General features: G+C 41.1%; 1 protein-coding gene and 1 gene segment (V, D, J or C); both read left to right on the top strand.

The window, feature by feature from the left end:
• The window catches only part of LOC117735617 (immunoglobulin epsilon heavy chain), an 88,550-nt gene that overhangs the window by 41,298 nt on the left and 25,170 nt on the right, over positions 1-22,082 (top strand). For 4 of the 46 annotated variants that reach the window (XM_034540361.1, XM_034540385.1, XM_034540384.1 and 1 more), the window contains exon 3: positions 10,453-10,466. The exons of 12 other annotated variants lie outside the window; for them this stretch is intronic. In XM_034540361.1, the coding sequence (XP_034396252.1) occupies positions 10,453-10,466 (14 nt within the window). Of the gene's footprint in view, positions 1-10,451; positions 10,469-22,082 lie in introns of all 46 variants that reach the window. 30 more of the 46 variants (XM_034540362.1, XM_034540371.1, XM_034540358.1 and 27 more) reach the window with 17 other exon arrangements.
• The window catches only part of LOC117735624, a 66,170-nt gene that overhangs the window by 34,173 nt on the left and 9,915 nt on the right, over positions 1-22,082 (top strand). The window contains 1 exon segment of the V gene segment in view: positions 10,456-10,465. Coding sequence covers positions 10,456-10,465 — 10 coding nt within the window.

Here is a 22,082-nt window from a genome sequence, read left to right on the forward strand (position 1 = left end):
ATTCATCTGTATGCCGATGACACCATCATATATTCAGCTGGTCCTTCACTCCACTCTGCTGTGTCCACTCTTCAACAAAGCCTCACCTCCATCCAACAGTCTTTCAACAACCTCCACCTGCTCCTCAACTCCAAAAAGACCAAATGTATGCCGTTTAACCGGAAAAACCTCATCATCCCCAGCCCTCCCAAGATCTACAGTGCTGATTGCTCGGAGCTGGAGTTTGTCACCTCCTACAAATACCTTGGCTTCTGGTTGGACTCATCTCTCTCATTTAACATACACATCAATATGTCATAGTTGACTGCTGTACTTGCTGACCAGTCATCATCATATTAATTTACCTATATTGTTTTTAGCCATTTTCTCATGTGTTTGTCATACTGTATTGTATCTGTGCTGTATTGTATCTGTGTTGTCTGGACTGTGCTACTGCCTCTTGGCCAGGTTATCATTGAAAATGAGAATTGTTTCTCAATTGATTGTACCTGGTTAAATAAAGGTCAAATAAAAATATTTTAAATTTTTTTTTTTTAATTTAATGTCCTAAAGTCCACACTGAATCTAGGTTCCACACTTTTTTTCTTTGGAATTAGCAGAACTGGAGCTGCCCAGGCAGATGATGAAGGTTCAATGATGTCATCTGTCAACATTTGTTCAATGAGTCTCTTCATCACCTGTAGTTTTGTAGGCAATACACAATAGGCTTTTTGTGGAATTGGTACATCTCGTGTAACACAAATCTTGTGTTGAATGAGGTCTGTACGACCCAACTGCGTGGTGCAGACATCAGCATTTTCTTGAAGTTCTAACAACTGCTTTTTTCCAATTAGGGTCGAGGTGAACATCCTGTATTGCTTGCCTGAAGGTTTCTGAGATAACTCCAGCGGCAGTAGAAGAAAGGATAGCAGGAGCCACAGCAGAAAAAAAAATGCAGTGTTGGGTAGGCTCTGGTTCATTTAAGTTTTCCATCATGAAATGGAATTTTTCTCGTTCATTGGTTCTTTATTAGCAATATCCAGTTGCATACCACTCTGAAAAAAGAAATCCAGTGAACGAGGAACCAGTTTCCACAACAGCGCTACCTTTCCATGGACCTAGTCTCAAAGGCACCATCAACTGTAGTGGTACGGTATGCAGGCGTGGACATGAGACAGAGTGCAGCTGGCCTGGGGAATTTTCTGTTTTTAAGGAATAAATCCCAGCGTGTGTCAGGGTGTTGGCAGTAGGATGGTTTCCCGGTCTAGAGAAAGGTTGATTTCCTTTTCCTTTACTCCCATTATCAGTGAACGGACATGTAGCAGGGGCATGTGTTGCTTTACAACGCCAGAAAAACAAGCCCGGAGGTTTGGAGAGGGAGGGTGTATCCATCGTAGCTGGGGCTTTTGAAAAATGATCCGGTGTTTGTAGTTTCGACAGAGGTGGTCTTCTTTGCTCATACACATGCTCATTATGCTGGTCTTTTTCTAGTTGTTGCCCAAGCCGGACTAGCCCATCGACAGTATTCAATCCACTGCTCCGGAGCTGGCTTGTAAGTTTGGGATGGCTATTCTTGAGAATGAGTTTAAGGACTTCCTCCTCTTCGATATCGGACTTCCAACGCATACACAGAGCTCTGTACATGTATGCAAAATCTCTAAAGCTCTCCTCTTCACCTTGTACTCTCGTACGGACCCTCTCAGCTAACTCATCTTCATAATCCTCAGAGAAAAATGCGGCAATAAATTTTGTTTCAAAAAATCTTCCCAATTTGCAGTCTTCCGGCGAACAACTTCCCACCAGTCTCAGGCTGTCCCAAGTAACACATTCCTGAGAACAACAATGAGTTCCTCATCTGATAGTGGATTAAGAGCAAGGAAATAATGGCATTTTTCCAGATAGAGCAAGGGGTCTGCATTATCGTCACGCTGTCCAAATGTGGGAAATTGAAGGTTAATGGGCATTTTCGCGATAATCCGTCCTCTGAACATCTCCAGAGGCCCTCGGTGGCCCTGTCCGAATTAGTCCGTATTGTGGATGGTAGTTTATGACGTAGTAGATGACCTGATGCTTTGTGGGGGTTGACAGGAGAACTGGTAAGTGGTGTAGTCTGAGCAGCTGTGTTGACAAGTGAGGCAACATGTAAAAGGTAGAGACGGCTGTTTCAGTGACACCACCTCTGTGTTCATGGTGTCCAGACTATGCACACAGGTCATTAGTTTGGATTGAATATCATCATCCACAAGAATTTCAGCTTGTTGGTGTTTCAATTTCCAATTCAACGTGGCTGTGAACTGTGTCCTGAGGTAGTCCAGTTGTTTGGTAAATTCATCCTGCATTTTGAGATGAACTTGTGCGGTTATTGTGTGTGTGAGACACCTCTCATGTCTTCTATATTATGGTCTTGAGTTTCCCTCAGCTGCTGGTAGCTGGTGTTCACCGTTGCTTCCAGATTTAACAGAGATACGCATTCCTTCCACAGTTCCACTAATGAAGTACCCCTCTGTTGCTTTGTCGCTATTGGCTTCAGTGTAGGGCCCAGTCTATGCCCAGACTCGGATACCCCCTTATCACACATAGCCATATCCAGCAAGAGAGAAGTAGGTTGAGCTGTTGCTCCCGTTTCAGATGCTTGACCAGATATTTGCTGAGGTTGGAGCGGCAGAGCCAGTGTTATCCTGGAGGTCCACCAGAGATCCATCAAAGCGTCCATTTCATGAGTAATCCTTGTTTGTGTTGAGTTGTGTGCAACAAGGCAATTTAGTCTTTAATTATTTCCAAGCGATCCCAGGATGTTTGCATCAACATATTTGCTTTGTTTGATTTCCTTTAAAATGGTTGTCCCATCTGGGGTGCCACTTTTTATGTAACGGTAATGACTGTTGCTTGGGGTGCCAGCTAGGTCGTTGCCTAACAATGTTTACTTCAGGGTTGGAGTCGTTATTTGTACTTTAAAGTCAACCGCACACAGGGCTCAAGTATAGAGGATAATAATCACACATATTGAACCCTCCAAGGTTTTTCCAAAAAGCTAAATATTTAGCATCGGCCACCAAACAATTACACACCACAACAGAGTTCACTCAAAGTGCATGCATTTGTATTTAACAACATCCCGAAACAAAAGCAAAAGGTTCCCTCACAGCTTTTAACAGTGTCGGTAAGTCAGGTGAGTCCAGTCCCGGGAATCCAGTCCGTGTTTTCTTTAAAGAAGCGTCTCTTTCGGCACCACCGTAGTAAGTTACGGCGATGTCCGAATATGCTCCGGTGCCAGAAGCCCACAATAACACAAACCATCAGACCTGAACAAAACCCCTCAGCGCCTGAACACTTGTAGCATGAAGCCACCAGAGGGGGCGCCCTCGGACCAATAATTATTTCAACACCAGGTCACTGTTAACAGAATCAGCTTTAATCCCACAAAATGTTACACACGATTCTTTTAATGCAAATGAAATTCAAATATGTCAGACAAAATTAAAATCAACTGACTTTGAGGAATGACTAAATAAGCTCTACTCATGCAGTGAGTAGAGCCCAATATCACAAATTACAAATTTGCCTCAGATGGCTTTACAATCTGTACACATACGACATCCCTGTCCCAGGACCTCACATCCGATCAGGAAAAACTCCCCAAAAATAACCTTTCACAGGGAAAAAAGGGAAGAAACCTTCAGGAGAGCAACATAGGAGGATCCCTCTCCCTGGATGGACAGATGCAATAGATGTCATGTGTACAGAATGAACAGCATTACAAAGTTACATAAACACATTACATGAATATGACAATGTATGAATGGAACTCCAATCCATGAAACAGAAGGAGGGGGGGCGGGGCACATCAGCAGGGCCAACGCGGGATGCCGGCTCACTAGGCATCAGACACCGCCAGGTCCAATGGACCCTATGAGATGTGAAGTCAAACGACTCCGGGGAGGAAGCAGAGTTAATAAGGTGCAATGGAAAGATGTAAATTCATCCATAAGTAGAGAGAGAAGAGGAGATAGGTGCTCAGTGTATCCTAAAACATCCCCCAGCAGCCTATATGCCTATAGCAGCATATCTAGGAGCTCGACCAGGGCAAACCTGATTCAGCCCTAACTATAAGCACTATTAAAGAGGAAAGTCTTAAGTCTGTTCTTAAATGAGGTGACTGTTTCTGCCTCCCGGAATGAAAGTGGAAGCTGGTTCCATAAAAGAGGAGCTTGATAACTGAAGGCTCTGGCTCCCATCCTACTTTTTAGGACTCTAGGAACCACGAGTAGCCCCGCATTTAGTGATCGCAGCTCTCTAGTGGGGCAATATGGTAGTACAAGCTCCTTAAGATATGATGGTGCATCACCAATCAATGCTTTGTAAGTGAGGAGAAGAATTTAAAATGTGATTCTTGATTTTACAGGGAGCCAGTGCAGAGCAGCTAATACAGGAGTAATGTGATCTCTTTTCTTAGTTTTTGTGAGTACACAAGCTGCAGCATTCTGGAGGGACTTAAGAGACTTATTAGAGCAGCCTGATGATAAGGAGTTGCAGTAATCTAGTCTGGAAGTAACAAACGCGTGAACCAGCTTTTCTGCATCTTTTTGGGACAAGATCTGGCAGATTTTTTAAATGTTACGTAGATGAAAAAAATGCAGTCCTTGAGATTTGCTTAACGTGGGAGTTAAAGGACAAGTATTCATGTAATGTGTTTATGTAACTTTGTAAATGCTGTTCATTCTGAACACATGACATCTATTGCATCTGTCCATCCGGGGAGAGGGATCCTCCTCTGTTGCTCTCCTGAAGGTTTCTTCCCTTTTTTCTCTGTGAAAGGTTATTTTGGGGGAGTTTTTCCTGATCCGATGTGAGGTCCTGGGACAGGGATGTCGTATGTGTACAGATTGTAAAGCCCTCTGAGGCAAATTTGTAATTTGTGATATTGGGCTATACAAAATAAACTGAAGGTCTATCAGTTTCCTGGCATTTCTAAACATATACCATCTTTAGAGTCACTCCCCCTCTTTCTGCACCTCGGGGACCACACCTGTAGGAGCTACAAATAAACTTCCTCGAAACGAGAGACCCATCTTTCACTGCATATCATAATACATCCAGGCATGAAGTGGCCAACATGCACCCTGCAGACACGTCACAGACAAAGGCAACGTGAAATATCAAGTAGCAGGATACATTGACAGGGATATCATACAGAATGTTGAAAACTCAAACAAAATAAAAGTAAATGCAGGACATCCAGGTTAGGAAATTGCAGATACAGTAGAAGTATATTTCTGTATTATGTTGTGTGTTTTGCTGTGTGGTGCAGAATTGTAAGTCCATGTTTGGTATAGAGATGGATAGTCTCATAGTCTTCATTTTGGTATCTACACCCTAAAAAATGTGACCAATGGTAACTTAATAAAATGATGGCAACAAAGTGACAATTAATATAATTAATAACAAGTATTAAATGGATTAATTAAATATAAACAAAAAAATTATGTAAATTATAATAAAGGCAACAGTTAAAATGTGTTAGATTGAGTAATAGATCGCAAAATTATGAGTTATATAGACCAAAAATATTTAGTAAATACAAATCAATTTCACAAGGAAAATGATTTATGTTTACTTAAAATATCATCAAAAGTAATTTACATGTATTGAATATTTCGGTGAAATTGATTTACATTTACTGAATATTTGGGTAAAAGTAATTTACATTTATTGAATAGGTGGGTGAAATTGTTTTACATTTACTGAATATTTGGGTAAAATGTATTTACATTTACTGAATATTTTGGTGAAATTGATCTACATTTACTGAATGACATTACATATATCATATTAAATCTATTCAATAATATTGTCACTTTGTTGCCATAATTTTTCTATGTCTAAATTACTCAATACTATGCCATCTTCGTGCCACAGTAAACTTAACTTAAGCCAACAGATACACACAAAGTACAGCAGGTAAACATTTATAAAAAATTCTTCATGTGCAAACTTCTCTATAAAAACACACAATATACAATTCCGGCTTACAGTTAAAACACTACACGAACAGCTGCTTGTGCATCAAATAACATGGCACAACTACACTTCTCACTGGGATCCTTAAAAAAATAAAAAATGATGAACTCAAGCATTGAACTTAACCACAGATGAGCTTTGAACAGTGACATCCATTCTACGTCCATTCTATTAGGTTAACAGTTTGTTCTTGAGGCTGTTTACTTTCAGGGACAGCTTTGAACAGTCCAGCTTCAGTAGGAGTTTCTGAAAGACCTCGAAAGTATATCGGAGTTTCTTGGGATAGGCAAGGTTGACTGCATACGCCAACCCAACCAGCATGCAGCAAGCCCTCGGAATGTTATCCAGAGCAGTCGCAACTTTTAGTACCTCTAAAACGATACCAACATCATCTGAACCCTCCACCGTATAGATTTTTATCTTTTGCGTGGTATGGTCCTGCGCCACACTGTCTTCATCAGCATCCTGAAATAGCAAGAAGATTGTGTATTACGGACTGTACAGCCAAAAGATAAGGTCCTAATTGAACATCTACCAAATTGCTTCCAACCCCTTAGAAACAAGAACACCTGTAGCTGTCATAACTGTTGCACATAATGCACACCATTTACAAGTGTTTGAGATGTTTTGCAAAAGTGTTTCGTTAAAAAGTGTATAATCATTTCACCAACAAATTAAAACATTTCAATGACCAAAGATAATGATCTGTGATGAGTCACATTTGTAAATATCTGTACTTTTTTTTTTTTTAAATTGAGCACTGTATTGATAAATATCGTATTTTGAACTAACAGGCTGGTCATATGAATGAATTGGAATTATTTTCAATGAAACTGTAAAAACCCAGTAGCTTCTGCCACAAATTACTGGGATAAAAAAAAGGTTTGATTGTATTTTGTGATTTGACCATCCCAATACATAAAAGTTAGAAGAAATGAGAAATAATCACTTTCTTTATATTTCAACATGTACTTCAACTTACATCATATTCTTTTAAGAGTTGATCCGTGGATTCCCCAAGGAATCATCAAACACCGAATGACGGTATCTCCGGTTGTGTGGATGCTCAGGTTGCTTGGATCCTAAAATGACAAAAATAAACATAAGTAACGATCATCCACTGATCTTAACTAGTTAACTTGTATTACTGTTAAAAAAACTAACTTGATGTGCTGTCTCAGGATCCAACCCAATGAAACACTTACTGTCATTATTACACAGAACCCAGGAAGTCAATCACATAAATTCCCACAAAACCACAACATTTTACAACTTGCTTTTTGTATGATCAAGACATACCATGTTAGTCAGTGAGCTCTCTGTGTAATGTAATACAATTCACGTAAATAGTCTCAAGGGTGTGGAAAATTATGACAAACCATGTGTCGTCATAACTTAGTTGTATGTGTATGATACATTTGTGTGTGATACATTTATAGAACATACACTGTGTGTGGAATTTGGTATCACAGCATATTGTGTATTGAATTATGATACATACCTCTTGATGAATTTCAGTTAAAGATTGTTGATGCACCCGAGGAAAAAATACCTATTAGATTGATACAAGCACACACAACACATGAAACATTAACACTACACAAATATTAAAAGTTTACATGTGTCTGTCCACATACAGTATGATTAACATCTGAGGATTACAGACTTACCAACATTGGCACTCAGGTACCAGACAACATTTTAAGAGTTATATTGTGAGAATAAGCAGATGAAGTATAACAACTATAGCATTGTAACATAAGATTTACATGCGTATCACTGTAGTTGCAAACAGTCCGCAGCGTGCTCTAAATTACTGACCTGAAAACAGCATTCACATAGGCAGTTTGGTGTAACATCAACCATCAGCACGAGCAGAGACCACTCATTGAAACTTCACTACACATGGCGATCTGAATCTCCTGCTGCGGCCTCAGTACCATGAAGGAGACGTGACTGCGTGACTACTAATGACGGTGAACTTGGGATAGTCAGAGCGTGCACAAAACACAGTAACAGCCTGGAGCTGAATATCACGTCAGGTTAAAAAAAGAAGGGAAATAGCAGTTTTTATCATTTATTTCACTAACTATTCTCCAGAAATGTACCTTACCATTAAAGCTGCATGGTCTAACCCGACTGCTTTTAACAGTTAGGTTAACATTACTTGACAAAACAAAATGCAGTGATATTAATATAATGTGTGTGCCTCATTACTAACCTTTGGGAGCAATGTCTGTTCCTACAATTGCATTAACCTTAATGCTCTCTCTTCGCTAGCTAGCTAGGTTAGCTTGTTGCAGCGGTGGAAACCACCAAACTCGGTCTGAGCTGGTATCTCAAAAAAGCATAATATATACGGGATAATGAGGAAAGTCATTAAATTGTGGCATTGAATTGACAACGTGTTCAGTCAACTTTTTTTTTTTAATCACTAACATAATAAGCTTATGACTTAAGTTAAATAACGTTATAGCACAGTAAAGTTGACATGTTTGTTAACTTTTCAGTAGCGCAAAACACTGTTCAACTGCTGCAACAACCTGGTTATAACTTGTTCGTTAACTAAATATAATTAAACAGGTCTTACCTTTGGGAAAACAGAAGCCCTTCAACACGTGGCAGAAGATGTGCATGTGGCGCAGAATGCGTTAGGCGGAAGTGGAAGTTGATTTAAAAACAAGGACCTCCAAATGAGTAAAATTCATCAATTTCCTGCATCTTTGACTTTACTGATGAAATCAGTAGTTTACTCAGTGATTCACAGCTGATTTTATTCACACACAATTAAGTACAATATAATTAAACAACATTTCTTAAACTCAGCTCAATGTAATTAAAAACGGTACATAGTCATTTTTATTATGTAAAAGTTACTATTATTTATTTAGGAGATATTAATTGATTCAAATCCCAGTTTTTACAGTGTAGAACATCACGGCAGCACACGGCAAACGGAGCTGGGTTGTGGCCTCGTAACTTATTTTTAGTTTTGGATTCAGAGTGTCTCTCACTGCCACTGCTTGACTGACTGGGATATTATAAGAAGATGCAGAGTCTACCGAGAACTTATATGGCAGTTAGAACATGATTCCTGATGTTAAATCTCCTCAGAATCACCAGGAGCATTCATAGCATCCTCCGCAGATCAAGCTAACTGGAATATGGACAAGGCTTTTAATATGTGAACATGTTTCCCTCTATTTCCTTCTCAAATAGAAATCTAATTATTCCTTTATGTTTCTTGCTGGTCCCTGATTTGTTAGAGCGGTAACCAAAGTTGAGCATAAATGCTTTAAATTGTGTGTGCACTTTACCTGATACAGCAGAGCAATGTGCTGCATGAACAGAAGCTGTTGCATGTCAACATTTAGAGGAACTGAACATTGATCCAATTTGACATTTTAGCACATTAACTGTATTATCTTTATTTAAATGATGCGTTCTAAACTATTTATTCATTATTTATAGTTATTTATAAGTTAATAATTCAACATGTGTCCTATCGGTTCCTCAGACCTGAGTCAAAGCAACCAGCTGAACACTTTTAATTGTAGTAACATGTTTCAAAATGTCAGCTTGCTGGAGGGACAACATACTGTGTGTTTTCGGCCCAGCTGGTGAGCAGAAGAGTGAAGACTGCCATCTTGTGAAGAGATTTTGTAAGGACATGGAAAGGATGTGATTGGGAACACATCACAGTTCCACTGTATCCATGTGCTTTTTTTATGTTACTATACATACAATAGAGGGTGTATTTATGCAAAAAAAAGATAGAAAGCTTTGTTTTCTTCTGTTTGTAAAACAGTATCTCTCTTTCTTCTTTCTCTAAACCTTTTCAGTAGGAAACTTTCTGTTCTGTTTTGCCATTGAACAAAGTTAATGGATAACAAAAAACAAGTATAAACAATGGTCATTATAATCACTCAAAAACTGAATATTCAATAATACAAATAGCTGTTGCATTGTGTATTTCAGAGATGGGTATGACAGCCACACTGTGGCCCAGGTTTTTGCATTGTAAACATATATATATATATATATATATATATATATATATAATTAAGATATTATATACTGTATATCTTAGTAATCTTTTTTTTAAATCAATAATCAGAAACAGATTGTATTCCTTCCACATGGTTAGATCTTAACAAAACAAAACAGTATTTGAGCGCCATGACAGCCAGTGTACTTCACAGTGCAGTAACAACAGAGATCCATTGTGTGATAAAAACCTGCTTCTGCTGAGAAAGAGACGTAGTGCTCATACGATAACCAAGTAGGTGACAAGTCCAGCGAAACGTTCAAATTAGAAGCAGAGATTGAGAAATATTGACAATAATATGATTTTACACAAATGGGTGTATCAGGCAACAGGGGCTGAAAAACAATAACGGTACAAAAAGCTCAACATGTTGAAATCAGGTTTTTGTATGAGCATGTGGCACTGTGTATGGGGTGGGAACCACAGTGAGATGTGGTAATACAAAAACCTGTCATGAATTGAAGCCCAAAGTCACTGTGCCTCAAAACAGGCAACACCAGATCATTTCCCAAAACCATTAGACCCTGAAGAAAAGGTATGCTCAATGGACCAGAGGGAGGGTAAATTACATTTGTGTCAGAAACGGTAGACTTAACCCATGATTTTCAATGTAGGACTGTAGATTACTCAAATCAGTCAACATTAGTATTACTTGTTCAACTAATATCAAACACTATATTTAAAGTACTGTAGCAGTATTACTGTTTTAAGAAAGCCATGTCCTAGTTGGATAGTCTTATGGATATATATATATATATATATATATATATATATATATATCCATATATATATATATATATATATATTATAGCATCATTTATATCACAGTGCAGTATATTATAGCAGCATTTATATCACAGTACAGTATATTAGAGCAGCTATACCAGAATTTATATCACAGTGCAGTTTATTAGAGCAGCTATAGCAGCATGTATATCACAGTGCAGTATATTAGAGCAGCTATAGGATCATTTATATCACAGTGCAGTATATTATAGCAGCTATAGCATCATTTATATCAGAGTGCAGTTTATTATAGCAGCTATATGATCATTTAAATCACAGTGCAGTATATTATAGCAGCTATAGCAAAATGTATATCACAGTGCAGTTTATTAGAGCAGATATAGCAGAATTTATATCACAGTGCAGTATATTAGAGCAGCTATAGCAAAATGTATATCACAGTGCAGTATATTAGAGCAGCTATAGCCAAATGTATATCACAGTGCAGTATATTAGAGCAGATATAGCATCATTTATATCACAGTGCAGTATATTAGAGCAGCTATAGCAGCATTTATATAACAGTGCAGTATATTAGAGCAGCTATAGCAGCATTTATATAACAGTGCAGTATATTAGAGCAGCTATAGCAGCATTTATATCACAGTGCAGTATATTAGATTAGATTAGCAAAAGGGGGATCATGTACATATTCACAAAGAAAAAAACAAAAGCAACAACTATTAGACTTCAAGGTACAAGGTACTGAAATATAGTAAATACTCATTCGGTGTAAAGGGAGGACATCATTCTGACCATATGTGTTTTATGATTGTCCCTGCTGAGTACATAGAGTACAAAAATAGCACGGTTACCGTTTGTGTATGTGGCACTGTGTCCCGCCACAGGGCAAACCTGGCCTGAACTGACAGCACAAAGTCACTCTGAAGAAGATCAGATAACTTTTAAAACCACGAGACTCTGAAGAAAGGTCATATGCAATGGACTGGTTGAAGGGTGAATAGCATTCATTCTTTTTTTCAGTTTTAGCCTGAATATCACAGCACTTCAGAAAAGCTGTTTTGTCAGCTTTTGTATGAACAAGGATACTATATTTCAGATACTGAAACAATTTAAAACACATATTACATTGTGGTTCTATACTAAGAGACACTGTGTTGAACTAGAGATGACAACCTATTGTGTTGGGCCACCCAAACCTTAAATGATATGCTTGAAAAAAATACATTGGGAATAATGTATCAACTTGTTAAAGCCTACAGTCTTGTTTTAGAATTGAGTAGTTATTTGTCGTTCACATTAGAGGGATGTTGTTTTTCCATTATTTTACTTCCCAATGTGGATCAATAACAATATTTATATGCGTTTGTTTTATTATATCACTATGATAATTGCGGTGCCCTTTTCAGGAAAGCGTAACATAACAAAATAAAAAATAAACAAGAACATTAGGTAACTTTTGCATTGCAGATAGTTTCATATGACAAAAACTTCCTTCCAAGAGAAGGAAATGCTGTGAATGTCAAACAGACTTCATTCAAACTCAAAGAAGCAACAATGCATGCAACCGATTGGCTCAAAGATAATGTACGCTTCATAAACAAAAAACAAAATTAAGTTATATTACAGTGCAGTATATATAGCGGCTATGGCATGCGATAGAACATGCGATAAAAAAAAAACTACCACTGAGAAGGAAACGCTGTGTTTGTGTTCAGAAAACAAGTCAGAAAGTGAGGCATCCGATGAAACTTTTCTTGAGAAAAATAAACATATTTAAAGACATATCATATCATGAGCTTAAAACATATTCCCCAGTGGATCAGGTTAATATTCACAAAATATCTTTAAAAAAAACAATAATTAGATAATTAAAAATACATATGGTAAAATTCCAAATAAAAAGGATCAAAAGTGGGAAGTTCTTCGATGATTTCATAGTTTTACTGTCGAAAGTTAACTGAACTGAAACTGAAGTAACTGTATAGTGAATATAGTGAGTAGTCCTGCTACAGTCCTGAGTACAAAGAGAACAGTATTGTGACCATGAACCATATTAGGCAACAGTTTTTGTTGGTGTATCTAGCACTGTGTCATTACTACCCACAGAGATATGTGGCAATACAAAAAACTATTCTGAACTGAATCACAAAGTCCCTGTGCCTCAAGAGAAGAGGACATAATAACAAAACCAGGCCATTTTCCAAACTTATTAGACACTGAATAAATGTAATATCCATTGGAATAGTGGACGGATAAATGTTTTTCAGTATTATCCTTTTTTTCCTTGTGCTTTTTAAATCAGTAAATATAATTTCACATACTAAAAAATAGTACTGCACTATGTACAGCAATAACAATATTTCTATGCTTTTGTCTCATTGTGTGATTATAGAGCTTAATTTGTGAAGCTCTTTCCTTGAGGCCCAGTGAAAGGTAGTTTCCCAAAATAACTATACTCTGAAGAAAGGAAATGTTAAGTGGAGTAGTGGAACATTAAAGTAATGGGAAATTGCATGTTTTTTTCAGTTTTACCATTCATTCTGACAAACAATCATTAGAAATACAGATTTTTGACAACTTTAATGTCAGGGAAATTAAAGTATGTTTTAAATGTGAGATTTACTACACATACTGTACTTTTAAGAGTACATATATACTAAAACATATTGTTAAATTCAAATACAGTTCTCGATAGAGATGCTGTCAAAAGAGAAATGAAAATGTCTGCACATTTTTTACTTGGTTATCAACATCCTTGGTTATCAACATCCTTGCTGGTTAAAATGTACGTAACACAGAGGGAACACTCTTCACCAGAACAGGTGCTTCCGCATCCAGTTAACAAATGGAAACTTTGGACTAGGAGCTCATCAGCACTGATAATAGCCTGCATGATAATAAATAAAATAAGACCGGAGAAACATGAACAAAATCAATCAATTCTAATTGATAGCATTTGTTCACACCACAGCTTAGTCTGAACCAATACCATTTTTTTTTTTTTTTTTTGCGATCAAATGTTTTTATTTAGCATAATCACACAGGATGGCGGAACACCAAGACACCCATTTGTATTATGAAATCATTCTCTTAGCAGCTGTAAGTCCAGCAAATGCAGCAAGCTTTTGAATTTTAGAGAGCTGAAAGTCTGACAGATCATTTAGAATCAAAACACTGAGAGTGACAGGCTGTTAGAGTTTAGAGCATGTGTTTTCAATTTGCATTAAAGAATGTACGCCCTATGAATGTAATTACTGTGGCTAACAGAAGAAGAGTAATACGTTGTTGTTTTACTTATTCTATACCGTTCACCCTGAGGACAAGAGGTCAACAGGTTTAATGTGCAGGCACAAAACTAGGTTTGTTTCGTGTCTCTCCACATACCTCACACACCACACATGGCTCAGGGTCATCTCAGACTGATAAGGGACTAGACAAACTGTTTCCTCATTCTGTGTGGGATAACAGCTTGCTTCAATAAAAAGGACTGAGCGAGAGTGTTTTGGAGACGTGCAGAGGCACAGCTCAACATTCTCCTTGCAGCAAGTAAAACCAAGAGCTCGAGTCTGTCATCTGTGGTCATTGGAGTGTGGGTCTGATAATTGAAATAGCGGGGCTTTATCTTTATGGTAAAAAACCCACATTAATTGGTCCTTCGAGCCGGATCCCAAGATATCGTCAACGGAAAAGAGGAAGGGGAAGACACGCCGAAGTCTGTCGACAGCCAGGGTCATCAGCCGATCCTGTCAAAGTCCCGGGACGTGAATTCGTGGCCGGGCCGGTGCCTTAAATGTCCAACCTCCTTCTTCCCTGAGACGATTGACGGGATCCAGACCCAACCAGTGACCTCAGATAACGGGTAAGAAACGGTTACTCCACCGAAAGGAGGTTTGCGGTTACTCCACCGAAAGGAGGTTTGCGGTTACTCCACCGAAAGGAGGTTTGCGGTTACTCCACCGAAAGGAGGTTGCGGTTACTCCACCGAAAGGAGGTTGCGGTTACTCCACCGAAAGGAGGTTTGCGGTTACTCCACCGAAAGGAGGTTGCGGTTACTCCACCGAAAGGAGGTTGCGGTTACTCCACCGAAAGGAGGTTTACGGTTACTCCACCGAAAGGAGGTTTGAGGTTACTCCACCGAAAGGAGGTTGCGGTTACTCCACCGAAAGGAGGTTTGAGAACGGTTACTCCACCCTGAGGAGGTCATACAATTGTGAATGAATGTCGAATGCAAGTGGTTGAATAACTGTCATCAGTGGAAATGCGCGCAGAGTGGAAACCTAACGGTGATAACACAAACTCTGTGGTCTGTTGAAGTACACGTGATGAATGAGGATTTAGGTTCCGAAAGACACGTTGTCAAGTAAAAACACATAGTGTAAAGAATAATGGGGAATGGGGATAGCAAACCGGTCCCTACGGGGGACATGAAGTACATGGAGCATTATTGTCCTGGTAGTACGATCCATTATAAAACCTGGCATAAGAAACATGGTTTCACAGGAAGGTTAGAAAAAGCCAGCTGTATTGAGTTATTGGAAAAACTTAGGGCTACAGCGGCAGGAAAGACAGGAAAAGAAAGAGAGGGGTTGGACAAACAGATGAGAACGGCAAAAATATGGAGTGAGCAGACAAAGAAAAGAGCAGAAAGCCAAGAGAGGGACAAGCAAAGTACAATGGTAGCAGCAGTTTCATTAGATTCTGACGATGAAACAGGAGCGTCAACATCAGGTAGTGCAGCAGCAAGGAGAGACAGAGAGAGAGAAATGAGAGAAGAACTAGACAGAAAAGAGAGAGAGATCGCAAGAGAAGAGGAGAAAGCCAGAGCAGAGAGGAAAAAGAGAGGTGAGGCAGCAATAGATAAACACGTAGAGAGGATGGCACAAAATGGAGAGAGCGGTAGGCGTAGTCCTGTTGAAACACGTTCGGTTACAGCAGGGAGGAACCCGTCTCTCACTCCCCCCTTATACCCCGACTTAGAACAGCTGAAAGATGACATGCATGCACAGGCCTCTGCGTTTCCCTTGGTCGCCGTAACAAATCCGCATTACGGTTTACAAATGCCAGGGCAAGCAGACGGCACCCTAGATCAGGAAGTAACGGTAAATGTTTTCCGTCCATGGACAGAAGAACAATGTAGAAAAGCATGTGAAGGACTGACTCCGTACAAACGAGATGCAGAAACGTTCTGCAGGGAGCATCGCGCATTGGTGGATGCATTCCAATTGAACGGAGGTGAAGTCCTTAGGACGTTTTGGGGAATATTTGGGCACGAGTGGGGAAGAGTAAAGGGAGTGTTTACAGGAGCAGGAGCAGGCGTCAATGCAAATTTCCTAGTTGTAGGACATGCAAACCTGCGCGCATCAGACCGACGCAGTATATGAAGATGTACGAAGGGTGTTCACTGTAGCACCAGATTACACTAAAATAGCGACATGTAGACAGGACGAGAAGGAGACTCTACAAATTACAGGAATGAGATTAGAGGAGTGCTTTAGAGGCAAACAGCGGCGTCCCATATGATGTTGGAGACGCCACCCCCCTACCAACAACAGTTAAAACAGGGCCTTAATGAATGGTTTCGGCGGCAGGAATAGCTGAATATATCCGAAGTTCAACGTCAACCACAGAACAGGTTCAGTGCAAGAGTGCTTAAACTATGCGGAAAATGCAGCCAGCGTGATCAGAGAGAAGAAAAAGAAGAAGTTGACAGCAGCATTTGTAGTATCAGCAGAGGGGGATGAGCAGGAAGTGTTTTTTGTAGGGGGAGGGGGAGCAAGAGGACAAGGAGGTTATAGAGGAGGCCGAGCTAGAGGCGGCAACAGAGGACGCAATGGAGGAAGAAATGAGCATGGTCAATTCCTGTGCTTAACACAACCATTGTTGGACACAATCTACACGGACGACATGACCTTGACAGGAAAGATACAATGGACACCAGCTGCAAATAACGCTTTCAAGGCTACTAAATGTTGCCTCGTGGGCTCATCTGTCCTGGCATTACCCGATTATGACAAACCATTTGAACAGACTGTTGACTGCAAGGAAGGCTTCATGACATCAGTGTTAACACAGAAACACAGGACCAAATCACGACCAATAGGATTCTATTAAAAGAAATTGGACCCTGTGTCCCAGGCCCTCCCTGTATGTGTGCAAGCAGTATGTGCAGCCGCTATGGCTGTGCACTGCACCGCTGAAATTATACTGTTCCATCCGCTCATACTGATGGTACCACGCAGTATCCATGTTATTGAATGAGACAAAGGTGGCTTTCTTATCCCCAGCACGTTATCTGGCATTAACAGCTACACTTATGTCACAAGCACATATCACCATTAAGAGATGCACCACTTTGAACCCAGCTACATTACTACCTACACCTGAAGACGGTGAACCTCACAACTGTCAAGAGGAAACCGAGAAAACATGCAAACCACGTCCTGATCTGAAAGATATACCATTAGGCTTTGGCGAGACATGGTTTGTAGACGGTTCATGTTCAAAATCAATGACTGGACAGAACCTGACAGGGTTTGCTGTTGTGACAGAAAAAGAGGTAGTTAAGGCTGGAAAACTCCCACACACGTATTCAGCACAAGCAGCAGAATTGGTGGCATTAACTGAAGCATGCAAAGCAGCGGAAGGGAAAGACATAACAGTGTACACAGACAGCCAATACGCGTACTCAACTCTACATGTGTTCGGAGCCCAATGGGCTCGCAGAGGAATGAAGACATCAACAGGAAAACCTGTCACCCATGCACACCTACTGACTAACCTTTTAAAAGCAGTATTGTTACCACGTACGGTCGCAATATGTAAGTGTGCAGCACATACCAGTAGAAAGGACACAGTGGCACGAGGTAATGCACACGCAGACATCAAAGCAAAGGAAGCAGCTGTAGGGAAATATGGTTTACATATCTTCCTACACAGTAGAGAAAGTGTTCCACAGCCAATACCACTAGATGTATTACGAGATATGCAGAACAGTGCACCTGAGAACGAAAAAAGAAAGTGGTTAACTGACGGAGCAGAAACAGACAAAGACAGCTTGTTTAAAATACAAAGCAAACTCGTGCTCCCAGCTTGTACAACACAGCTGCCCATTTGAGTCATGGGCCATGCCATGTTGTAAATCGGGTCATCTCCTTGATGTCCGAACATTTAAACATTCAGTTAAAAAACCACTGCGCTTATCACCCCCAGAGTGCAGGGTTAGTCGAGAGGACAAACGGCACAGTGAAACTGAGACTTAGAAAAACAATGGAAGAGACTGGGAGGACATGGGAGGAATGTGTGTCTCTGGTTGAAACATACATGAGAATTACGCCCACTCCGCAGGGGCTGTCACCTTTAGAAATAGTGACAGGGAGGCAGTTTAGACTACCAATTATAGACACTATAAGAGAGGTAGATGAGGCGGGGGGGGAGCACACACTAGCTGACTGGATGAGCCGTCTTTTTAAAAGCAATGAGATCGCTTGAACAAATAACCTGCCAGACATCTCTGTTCCCCTCCAGAACACCCGTGTGGAGCCAGGCGACCAGGTCCTCATCAAGGTGGTGAAAAGAAAACATTGGCACCATCCACGCTGGGAAGGTCCATTCACCGTCTTGCTGACTACTCCAACGTCCTTAAAAATCGCAGAGCGGAACACCTGGATACATCAAAGCCACTGCAAAAAGGTAATACCTCTCCAGGCAGACGACGGATAGTGTTGTGAAGTCCGGTTACACAGGGTGGTGGTTCCTATAGTGGCCACTAGTCTCAACCCGGTGAAGAAATCAACTGAGCCACAATCCATTTAGAAAATGCTTGGTAAGGTGTTACTTGCGGTGGCCGCAGTTGCTGCGACCCTAGTGGTCGTAGGACTGCTGAACTATGACGCTCTGCAGTCGAGGCAGAAAAGATGGACACATCTGAAAGACGACCCCTGGGATCAGGACAACGGAGAAGAGAAACAACCACGGCTGAAGAATAAATGGTTTTCATATATGCATAAGTTGGCTGACTGAACACAACATGTTGTACATTCATTACCGATGACGTACATTCTGACAACATGACCTTTGCAATGGGCCGCCTGCGGGCCCTCCAGAAGGCCATGGCCGCCGACCATGTTGACGTTTTACAATCCAACTGGTTCGGCTGGCTATGGTCTGGAAGCTGGATGAAACTCCTCGTAAAAGCTGGAGTACTGATGACATGTATTTTCGTTCTGATGTGTTGTCTTATGGCTTGTATAATCCCCTGCATAAAAGCAATGATTGGCAGGATGGTGGGTAATACCTTTGTACAATACGTCATGTTGCAGCAGGATGAACCCAAGAGCGAAGATCATATGGCTCTGAACAAAGCCCCCCATGATGTATACTCTAGTGTTGAACGCGCACAGCAAAGAGTACATAAAGTGTGTATAACAAGTTAACCAGATCTGAATATGAGAAAAACACAGTACAAAGCTAAAAAATGAAAAACAGGAGGGAATGTTAGAGTTTAGAGCATGTGTTTTCAATTTGCATTAAAGAATGTACGCCCTATGAATGTAATTACTGTGGCTAACAGAAGAAGAGTAATACGTTGTTGTTTTACTTATTCTATACCGTTCACCCTGAGGACAAGAGGTCAACAGGTTTAATGTGCAGGCACAAAACTAGGTTTGTTTCGTGTCTCCCCACATACCTCACACACCCGCGCACCACACATGGCTCAGGGTCATCTCAGACTGATAAGGGACTAGACAAACTGTTTCCTCATTCTGTGTGGGATAACCGCTTGCTTCAATAAAAAGGACTGTCTGGAGAATGGCGAGCGAGAGTGTTTTGGAGACGTGCAGAGGCACAGCTCAACATTCTCCTTGCAGCAAGTAAAACCAAGAGCTCGAGTCTGTCATCTGTGGTCATTGGAGTGTGGGTCTGATAATTGAACTAGCGGGGCTTTATCTTTATGGTAAAAAACCCACACAGGCACAGTAACATTAATCAAGACAGATAACTTGGATGCAATATTGTTCCAAAACTGACAAACAGGGGAGCAATCCCAGAACATGTGAAGATATGTACCTTGAGTGTTTATTGGGCAGAAAGTGCATAAAGGACTGGTAATTACTTTCATGTGATGCATTTTCACAGGGGTGAGATATGTCCTATGAATGAAATTGTAGTGAATTTGCTGATGGTCTGGATTGCGTGATACTTCTGAGATGCTAGACCATACATCATGCCAGTCAAAATCAGTAACCAGGTCTGGGCAATCACGTTCCCAGACCCTCTCAATAGGAAGGCTGAGGCGGCCAGGTGTCACCAAAAACTGATAGAGCTTAGATACCATACCGCTGGTTTTTGCCTGTATTGTAAATAATTTCCGGATAGGATGGATGGGCAAAGATCTCCGCCAGGGGACACCATATGCCTTGAGTGCTGATCTTAATTGAAGGTAAAAGAAAAACGAGGAACGTGGTAGATTGAATGCATTTTGTAAGTCAGCAAAAGATAACAAGCCAGTCTCGTTAAAAATGTCTTTTAGATAATGAACCCCCCTCTGTTCCCAATGCGGAGCAGTTATAGGCCTCCCACCAATCAGGAGTGCTTTATTGTTGAATAGTAGAGAAAGTGTATGCCAATTGCATGGTATATGGCAATATGTTTCAACCAATCTCCAGGTTTTGATAAGATGAGAGACAACAGGGCCAAAGCGCAGCTGGCACTGTTTGTTAGAGATATTGGCAAAAAGAACGTTATGAAGTCACCATGGTTCTGTCATAGCACGCCAGCACACTGAGGTATATGGGTCAAACCATGTAAGAAGAGTCCTGTCAATTGCTTCTGTCCATCCGGGGAGAGGGATCCTCCTCTGTTGCTCTCCTGAAGGTTTCTTCCCTTTTTTCCCTGTCAAAGGTTATTTTTGGGGAGTTTTTCCTGATCCGATGTGAGGTCCTGGGACAGGGATGTCGTATGTGTACAGATTGTAAAGCCCTCTGAGGCAAATTTGTAATTTGTGATATTGGGCTATACAAAATAAACTGAATTGAATTGAAAGACAAAGGACCAAAAATAAAGTTTAAAGTTGGGAACTGAAAGACCACCATTCTCCTTTCTCCTCTGTAGAGTAGACTTTTTAAGTCGTGGCCACTTGCCTTTCCAAATAAATTTCGATACCGCTGCCTCTAACTTATGCCAGTAATCAGAAGGAGGAGAAATAGGTAGTATAGAGCTCACAAAAGTAATCCTGGGTAAGATGTTCATTTTAACCACAGAGATACGGGCTTGATAGACATGAGGAGACTCATCCATTGTTCCATGTCTTTCAATATGTTGTTTAGAGCAATAGAGTAGTTATGCTTAATAATCCTGTTTAAACAAGGAAAAACTGTCACGGGAGAACAGGGTTAGGACCCAAGAGCAGACCACAGGAGACAGGATAGGGATAAGGAACTTTATTCCGTGAGGTTGGCACAGCTAATCACAGTGTGAGTCCCTAGGCACAACACCGGAGGCAGGCGAGTCGCGGCGTGAGTCCCGAGGATCGACGTCGGAGGTTGGCACAGCTAATCACGGTGTGAGTCCCGAGGCACAACACCGGAGGCAGGCAGAAGAGAGCAGGTACTCTGCGAACAAGGAGAGAGAGAGTTACCGAGCGTAACGAGCCAGTGGACAATCTCATGGAGCGGCAGTGGAGACTACCGGGGCAGAAGACGTAACAGACTGACAACCCAGGCCTGCACGACCAGGGTTGATATGGAGCCGGTGATGATCCAAACGGGAACAGCTGTGCACCACTCGGGGGAGTGGCTACGGGCAGCGTCTGGAGGTACACACCCACACAACGAGCACAAGGCAAAAACACAAACGGGATGACAGACACATGAGGTAAGGAGACTTGGGAAAACAGAGGTAAACACACACTGGGTCAGACAGGGATCCTGACAGTACCCCCCCCTCAACGGGAGCCTCCCGGCGCCCTGCCCATCTTCTCCGGATGTAGCCGACGAAAATCCTGGATTAGAGTGGGGTCCACGATTCTCGAACGGGGCACCCATGAGCGTTCCTCTGGACCGTATCCCTCCCAGTCTACAAGGAATTGGAAGCCCCGCCCCCGCCGGCGAGCATCCACAAGTCTCCTGACCGTGTGAACCGGGCCCCCGTCGATGAGTCGGGCAGGCGGAGGGGGTATGGCCGGAGGGCACAGAGTACTGGTGGACACCGGCTTGATCAAAGAGACATGGAATGTCGGATGGACCTTCAAAGATGAGGGGAGTTTCAGTCGAACTGCAGATGGATTAAT

This window comes from Cyclopterus lumpus, chromosome 8 (genome assembly GCF_009769545.1).
Source record: "Cyclopterus lumpus isolate fCycLum1 chromosome 8, fCycLum1.pri, whole genome shotgun sequence".
Lineage (NCBI taxonomy): Eukaryota > Metazoa > Chordata > Actinopteri > Perciformes > Cyclopteridae > Cyclopterus > Cyclopterus lumpus.